Source organism: Poecilia formosa, unplaced genomic scaffold, assembly GCF_000485575.1.
Source record: "Poecilia formosa unplaced genomic scaffold, Poecilia_formosa-5.1.2 Scaffold959, whole genome shotgun sequence".
NCBI classification, from domain to species: Eukaryota; Metazoa; Chordata; class Actinopteri; order Cyprinodontiformes; family Poeciliidae; genus Poecilia; species Poecilia formosa.
Window position 1 is genome coordinate 58,699 of NW_006800898.1, and position 8,930 is coordinate 67,628.

Consider the following 8,930-nt stretch of genomic DNA (forward strand, 5'->3'; position numbering starts at 1 on the left):
TGGATATATCACAGGGACTTTTACTCAGATGCAGACCAAGGAGTTTACATTTGTTAAACTATTAAAAGCCAAAAAGATCTACAGAAACTCATCCTCACCACACTGTGGTTTTCACCAGATGAATCTTCCAGTTCAAGAGGAAGATGCCAGAACGGACCTTCACTGTCAGTCACTGTCTGACATTTTAAACATTCGGTCCTGTGACTCAGCCGTCCATGAAAGATCTTAAATTACATACAAAAACATTATGCATTAATGGATATATGTGCATGGTTATGTATTTACTTTCATACCTTATACAAGTTATTCTGTGCAACTGGTAAAAGTACCTGTGCTGCGTTTCCACTGGTCTTCCTTAAGATCCTCTCAAAGTATTCTGCTGCATCTTGCTGCTCACGCACTGGGAGAAGTTAAAACATTCAAAATGTTTTTGAGTGACTTTAGTTACTCACAGGCAGCAAATTATATAACAATTTTGCTTTTTTTTATTCATAATCATCTTTTATAAAATATATTGAGTGCTGCATGATTACAACCACTGTCAAATTCAGATTTTTATGTTTTATAAAATGTTACTGAAACACAAATAGGGAACATCCTGATTAATCTCATACCATTGTTGACTTCTAGAGCTCTCAATATATTATATGGATCTGCTCTCCGTCGCAGTAATTCTTCAAACAATCCTTTAAGATGATGATCAATGTATTCCTCACTGGAACTGGTAAGTCTAAAACAAAATACAAATCAATGTCAAATACTCAGGTGGATTTCAGAAATGTCCCCTTCTTATACAATAAATGCACAAAATATAAACAAACCTGATCACAGCCTCTCTGAACTCTTCGGTCATGAACAGAACCTGCAGCACACTGTTCAGGTAGTCCGTTGCTCCATGGTTGACCAAACCGTAGTAATTAGCTTCAGGAGGATCTAGATTGAAAATGTGAATGAAATGGCAGAACTGACTGTCAGAAATTACTCAAAGGTTTTCAGTAGCATGAAATGTTGGATTCAGGACCAGTGCTGACCATTTGGTGCCTTTATCACAAACACTTTGAAACTCCCTTTGAACTTCTTCACATTAAGTCCTTAGATTAAAAGACTTTAGCACTGGTGTTTACCAGCAGATAAATAAATATACCACTTATTTATCCACATAAAGAAGCTTAGAGTTGCTCCAGTTGTGAATTACTGCATATAAAATCAAACTTTACTGCATGTTTTTGTCTACAACAGTAAAAAACTTGTGGTGGTTCTTCCCATTTCTCTCTCTTAGCCACGACTGAATCAGCTGCTCTGATCGTTGTCAACTATAGCAGAAATGATGCTGAGTAGGAGAAGAAGTGGACAGGAGGGAGAGAAAGTGATGTGTCTTTATCATCCTGCTGATTTTTCTCTCTTTTCCACCTCAACTCTTGGTGTTTTTTAGAGATCATGTCTAAACAATTACAGGTGTCTGCCAAACTCCAGATTTTGATTCTTCTCTCATTTCTCACTGGTTCCTCCTGTTTCCCCCATCATGCTTCCATTGTACCCAGTTCCTGTTTTTGTTCCTGTTTTTTTTTCCCTTTTTTGTGTTCTCATCTAAACATTTGTGTTTAATCATCATTTTCCATTAAAACTTCACCATCTACTCAACGCTTTCACCTCCCTGCTTACATGTAAACTTCAACCTAACCCAAACATGACAAGTTCATCTCTTTGATATCAATGTAAAGACATTTTGATGTGGTCCCAAATTCTGTTGTTCATACCATAAAAATGAAAAAAGATTGTTTTAATCTGATGAATATATGTAAAGTATTTGAGTTAAATAGGAGAAAAAATATTGCTACACTATTGGACAACAAACTATGATGTGGTTTATGAATATGTATACAAAGTTATCATATAAAAACAACATCCTGGGATTTGAACATCTCAGTTAAATTCATAATCTAAAAATTGAAAGAGTATGGAACAGCTGCAAACCTAATGTAACCTGATGGGTCGGACAAGGAGAGCATCAGAAAGGTAGCCAAAAGCCTGATGGTATCTAAGATGCAGAAATTTTAGGAGGATAATGTCATCACTAAATGCAATTTGCATTGTTTGTATTCATATATATATGCTTTATTTTGTGGGAAAATGAGACATTTATGTTCTGATTTGTTTTTGCCTTTTTGTAAATTCTTTTTGGAAAAATGCATTGTTTTTGCTCATTTTTTTAAACTTATATTATTTGAAACACCACAGATTGAATAGTATTCTATGATTTTACATCATGTGAAGTTACATAATTTCAAACAAATAAATCGAGCATTACTTTCACATTTACTTAATACTGATTTCATTTTATTTGGACAATTTTTGTTCACGCTTTTTACGTCTACTTGAGCATCATATTTGTGAACTAACTCTTGCTTGACTACAACACTACTCTTCTCTTGTAATAATTATTACTGAGAACATAAAGGAGGTTTTACCTGCAGGTTTATTCCACCAGCCACTCATATTTTTTTTTTCTTTCCCCTGGCGGTCAGTTCATCGGCAGTGACGCGGCTGTAATAAAATCGATGTTTCCAGTGCAGCTTTAATTTGTGGGTAGAAAAAAAATCAAATGCGGAAGAAAATAATGAACGCACCTTAATATTCACTCTTAGACATCCACCGGAAGCAAAACTCCCAACTTCTTTTAGACGCTCAATCTTCGTTATACTTTGTTTTTCTGGATACTTTCTCTTTCTCTTCTAGTCAGGTGTTACGCTGTGATCTTTAAAAATCATAAAAAAAAAAAAAAATTGTAGACCACCTTGTTGAAATCGTGTTAAAACGTTGAGATACAGATAGTGTTTCACTCTATAAACAGTTTGGCAAACTTTTACGATATGAAAGGGCAGTAAAAGTGACACTTTATAGGTCACTACTTTATAGGTAGTACACTTAATAAAATTAAATGGAAGTTAAGTAGAATTCAGCATTTATTTTATAAAGACTTTTTGGCCTTTCGACGCCACTACACCCTGGTAAAAAAAGTATACTTTAATATACTTCAAACATACTTAAATTTGTGAAAGTACACTTTTAAGTATACTAATTATTAAGTGTACTACCTATAAGTATACGAACAATACACTTGTACCAATTTCGAAATTAGTACTTTCAACACACTTAAACATAATTGTACCAAAATACACTTTTAATATATTAAATAAAAGTATACTTTAAGTGAACAAAATATGAATGAATATGTATAAACTTTTAAGTGCCTTAATAATCGTTTACGATTTATTAAAATTGCATACAATAAAAAAAGGATAATCATGGTGTAATTTTTAAGAAAGTACCCAATCAATTTTCAGATGTGTGATGTAAAACCTTATAATCAACGGCATTAGCTCCAATTCACACTCCAGACCAGATGGTGGCGGTATTGCACACTTTCATTTATTTAAAAAACGCCACAAAGAGAAGAAAAAACTTGAATGCAGGGAAGATAAATGCTGTTCAAATTCGCCAGTTTTACCCTGGTAAAAAAAAAAGTACACTTTAGTATACTTCAAACATACTTAAATTTGTGAAAGTACACTTTAAGTATATGGAACCTTGGGTACAGCTATAAATCCTTTTTACCAGATCACACAGATAAGTTTGTAAAAATGGACAGAGGCACTGCTGCAGATTACAAAGTTTATTGAATTCACAAATGTTTCATGAGTAAAAATAGTCACAATTTATTTTATTCTATCAAGTGACCGCACTAAAGGTGGGAGTCTATGCTGGCCCTGGGATCCTTCAAGCTGAAAAATAACTAAAACCCAATTAGATAAAAATAGACTGTTTGGGGGAGGAATAATAAAGAAAACAAATACAACTAAATACACCCAAGTGTTCCCCAACAAAAGCGCACTCACACACAAATCCCTGGTGAATACAGCAAAAAAAATAAAAAAAAACCTCCCCTTCCACTAGTCTCCTTAATCTAGATAAAACAGTCTAGGACCCAGGGACAGCATAGGTCCCAGTTTTAAAGTAAGCCAGAGGGCTACAATAGAAACTCCTTTTTCCTAAACAAAACCCAAAACAACAAAAAAAATTATTTTAACCAACAATAACCATCTAAGTAAATAAACCTAAACAAACAAAAGAGAAAAAAAAAGAAAGAAATTGAAACAAGTTAAAAACTGAAACAGTAGCAGGCCAACCTACACACAAAAGAAATCAAGTTAGACAAGAACATTAACCAGCCAGATAATCATAAGAGCCGGCCCTTACCTTCTCTAAAGTGAAAGCGGTAAACGGCGCTCTTGACGTCACTTTCTAAAGTGCGTTTCCTATAACGATCAGTGGCGGAATCAGACATAAATTCTAAACTCACTTCATGATCAACGTTACACATACCTCTGCACGAGTCATCAGCCTGCGTCTGCTCTCCTCATCGATCTACCTGCTTTTAAATGTATATGCCAATTACTCGTCTCCCTAACAAGCCAGCTGCACTCTGTCACAGAGTCTTCCAAGAGGAAGAGGGTGCAGCAGTGCACATTCGGAGGGGACAATATGCCCCGGCTACAATCTACCCCAGCTTTTTATGTTGACGGCCCGTCAATATACAGATTTTCTAACACCATGGTGGAAAAATGTCAGCCACACTGCCACCAGCACTAGTGATCTGAGAGACTAGCCCCTTCTGCCCTACATCCAGCCTCTGACGGTTATCCAAGGGTGCAACAGTGTACACAGAACCTCCAGAAGTTGGAGCTTTAATCACAGTATGGATGATGGGATTTCATACATCCTGAATCTTATTCCTCCCTTTATTACTGTGATCTTGAACATAGACTAGTTCATTTTCAAACAATTCACTGCTCAGGCCTCCAGCATCATGACGCTCCTTCCGACGGTCAGCGGCCATTTTCAGACGATCGCGAGCACCATCAAAAGCCACCTGAAGTCGGTGCCTATGTTCTCGTACCCAGTCCTCCACTCTCCCCTCTCGGATTTCTGGAACCCTTCCAAGGAGAAAATCGACAGGTAAACATGGCTCCTGGCCAAACATCAAAAGGTAAGGAGACTCACCCGTGCCCTGATGGACTGATGAGGCCACTGTCCCTTCTTCTCAATAGGTAGAGTTCTCAGCAGATCATGCAATGTTCGATTAAATCTTTTGCATTGGCCATTACCTTCAGGATGGTACGGGGTGGTACGAGTTTTCTGCACTCCATACAGCTCACACAACTGCTGGATCAATGCGCTTTCAAAATTCCGGCCCTGATTGGAGTGTAGTCTTGCTGGGACGCCAAACTTGTAGAACCAGTCCTGTACAAGTACTTTAGCAAAAGTAGAGGCTCTCTGGTCTTTGGTTGCTACAGGCAGGGTAAATTTTGAAAACACATCAGTCATGATGAGAACATTTTCCTTACCATCTTGTGATGGTTCCAGTAAAGTGAAATCTATTGCCAAGACTTGGTTTGGTCTGGAGGCCAACAAATGGCCCATGGCCGCCCGTGCCTGAGGGTGTGTAGCTTTGGCCAAGGTGCAGCGTTCACATTGTTGGCACCAATCTCTAATCTCTTCATGCATCAGAGGCCAATAGCACCGCACCCTAATGAGTTCAGTGGTCCGTTCCACTCCCTGATGTCCATGACTTTGGTGAAGCTGTCTCATCACGTCCTCCTTCAAGGAATCGGGCAGTAGCAACTGATGAATATCCTCACCCCCCATCAGGACGTTGTGTACGGCGATATAACAGGCCGTTCAGCTGGACCACCTTGCTCCACTGTCGAAGCAGCTCCAGGACCTTTGGGGAGAGACTGGCTCGTTCTGCTTTATCTGGACGTCTCTGTGTCCTCCACGACTTTAGAAAAGCACTTATAGTAGGATCAGCTTCTTGGAGTGCAATGATGTCATCAGGGGCATGAGCGGGGAACACAGACACTGCAGCTTGGAGCACATGTTGGGTTACATCTGGACAGCTCGGCCGCTTCATCAAGGGGACCAAGGTCCCAGGCAGAGGAATGTCAGCCTCTGTTACAGCTGGTGGCTTCCTTGAAAGAGCATCCGCGTTCACATTTGACCGGCCTGATCCGTAACGGATAGAAAAGTTAAAATCTGCCAACTGTGCTGCCCAACGCTGTTCCGTTGCCCCTAATTTAGCTGTGTTTAAGTGGCTGAGGGGATCATTATCAGTTAATAGAATACATTGCTGACCCAGCAAATAGACTCGAAATTTCTCCGTCATGGCCCACTTTAGTGCCAGGAACTCTAACTTCATGGAACTATAGTTGGACATGTTCCTTTCAGCGGGTCTGAGTCCTCGGCTAGCGAAGGCAACTGGGCGGATCCTTCCTTCTTGCTCCTGAGAGAGCACTGCTCCTAGGCCGCTGTAACTGACATCTATTTCAAGGATAAATGGGAAAGAGAAATTTGCATATGCCAAAACAGGCACGCCAACCAACCTGGTCTTCAACTGGTCGAAGCCTTGTTCACAGTCTTCTGACCAGTGGTCACCCAAATGCTGTTGTCGCTGACGACCCTGTACCTTCTGCATCTCGGCAACCAGTCAATGGAGTGGCGCTGTCAATTTGGCAAATCCTTCAACGAATCGTCTGTAATAGCTGGCGAACCCCAGAAAGGATCTCAGCTGTGAAACTGTGGTGGGACGAGGCCAGTCCTTTACAGCAGAGCTTTTATCTGGGTCTGTGGACACCCCTTTGCTGGAAATAACATGACCAAGGTATTTGACCTCCTTTTTAAAGAAAGCACATTTATCGAGCTTCACTTTTAATCCCTCCTGTTTCAAACGGTCTAGCACAGCTTCCAAACGATGCAGGTGTTCATCGACTGAAGAAGAGAAAACCACAACATCATCCAAATACAACAACAAAGACTGACAATGTTGAGACCCAAACATTCGCTCCATCAATCGTTGAAATGTACAAGGGCCATTGCACAGGCCAAATGGCATTCTATTAAATGCCATTTGGCAAACTGAAGGGTGTACAGAAAGCAGTCTTCTTCCTATCGGGTTCAGCCACTGGCACTTGATTATAGCCACTTGCTAGGTCAAGAGTGGAAAACCACACAGCTCCAGACAGAGCATCCAAGGACTCCTCTATTCTAGGTGGAGGGAAGGCATCACGGCGTGTCTTACTGTTGAGTTGTCTGTAATCAATACACAGGCGGATACTCCCATCCTTCTTCTTGACGATCACAACTGGGGAGGCGTAGGGGCTACTGCTCTCACGAATCACCTGGCTATCCAACAGCTGCCGAATGTGGGTCTTTACAGCCTCATATTCTGAGGGAGGAATCCTCCTGAACCTCTGACGTACTGGTGCATCATCTAACAAAGGTGTTTCATGGGCTATCAGATCTGTGCAACCCAAATCACCCTTGTGAGCCGAGAACACATCCACATATTTCGTAACAAAGACCTAACTTTCTCTTGTTCTGTGTGACTCAAAGCTGACAAGTCCAATTCTGATAAGGGATCTGACAAAGGTGCATCTGAACTGAGTTGAGAAGAAATGGTAGCGTGCACTGAGCCAACCACCTCTGTAACTCCTTCTGGAAGACTGACAATGTTAGTGGGGCCTAAAGTCCCTATTGGAGTACGTGGATAAAGAACCACATCCACCTGACCTACATTAACAATAGGGGTGTGAGTGATCCCCCTAACCACTGTCACTAGTGCTGGGGACACCAACACCCCTGCTGGGAGGCAGCTTTTATTGATAAGTGGTTCAAAGAGCCCAGATTCCATAGAGTCAAACTTAGCTTGAGAACAGGTAGTATCAACAACCCTTATAGTGCCAGCAGGCACGCTAACTGGCCTGCGATCCCTTAACCGAACCATACCCATTTTAGGGCAAACAGTTTGTACTGGAACACTTTGACAATGTTGAAAGGCCATGTGCCATGAAGATCCAGCCTGACTGATCGTAGGTAACTCAAACAAAGCAGCGCCATGTTGTTCAAAAAGCTCATTATAACATTCTCTAATAACATTCATACCCAATACACCTGGTACTGTAGACTGAGGGGAATGTTCCACAGGGTCCTTCACAACCAGAACGCCACGTCTGGGTACCACCCTGCCCAATACCTCTACATCAGTTTCAAAATAGCCAACATAAAGGATACTAAGCCCATAGGCTGCATGGAGCTCAAGCCAAGAGCAGGCCTGCAAAGGGCCCTGACAATGTTGGTTAAAGAAACTCTGTGTAACTGTTGTTACCATTGAACCAGTTGAAGAGAACAGGCGTACTTCAACGTGTTTTATTGAGCCTTTTTTCAGAACGGGTACAATACAACTGCAGTACTCAAAAGACGCAGCAGATGGCAGCATAACAGTCTTTCCATTAATCATTGAACAAATTACTCATTCATATTTCAACACTCCCACTTAATTTTTACAATGATAATACAACACAAGATAGTGCTGAAATAAATTTTAACTCAACTTGCAAGACTTACTTATTCCTTTTCCGTTTATAGTTTACCTTTTTCCCTTTTTTGCTTTTTGTCTTGCTACACTTATGTCATGATCTGTGGTTCTGTGTGTTTATTTTTGAGTTTTTCTGTGTAGTCCTGTTCCCTGTGAGTCTGTCTCTGTGTCTTCCCTGTTGATTGTTTCCCAGGTGTGTCTTATTCCCTTAATTACCCCGTGTGTATTTAAACCCACCTGTTGTCTGTGTTCCTCATCGGGTCCTTGTCTTAGGAACGTCTGTGTTCTTTTGCTGTCCGTACTCGCCAGTAGAACTGTTAAGTCCTGGTTTGTGATTGCTCCCGTCTAGTCCGTTTTGGCAGTTGCTACCGGTATTTAGCTGCGTGCTTGTTTTCTGCCATGCTGCCTGCTCTGGACTGTTTCGAGCATCATCATTATTAAATACATCTTATTCATCACCAAAACCTGGGTCTCAGCGTCTCTCCTCACCTCACCAAAA

At 40.7% G+C, this 8,930-nt stretch overlaps 1 protein-coding gene across 1 annotated transcript in view; it reads right to left on the reverse strand.

Annotated features, from left to right (window-relative positions):
* Positions 1 to 1,521, reverse strand: part of LOC103132218 (probable ubiquitin carboxyl-terminal hydrolase creB) — a 6,107-nt gene extending 4,586 nt beyond the window's left edge. The window contains exons 1-5 of the mRNA XM_016667224.1: positions 1,500 to 1,521; positions 822 to 933; positions 615 to 730; positions 330 to 400; positions 99 to 224 (exon numbers count right to left, since the gene is read on the reverse strand). Coding sequence (XP_016522710.1) covers positions 99 to 224; positions 330 to 400; positions 615 to 730; positions 822 to 933; positions 1,500 to 1,521 — 447 coding nt within the window. The remainder of the gene's footprint in view (positions 1 to 98; positions 225 to 329; positions 401 to 614; positions 731 to 821; positions 934 to 1,499) is intronic.
* Positions 1,522 to 8,930: the final 7,409 nt, after the last annotated feature.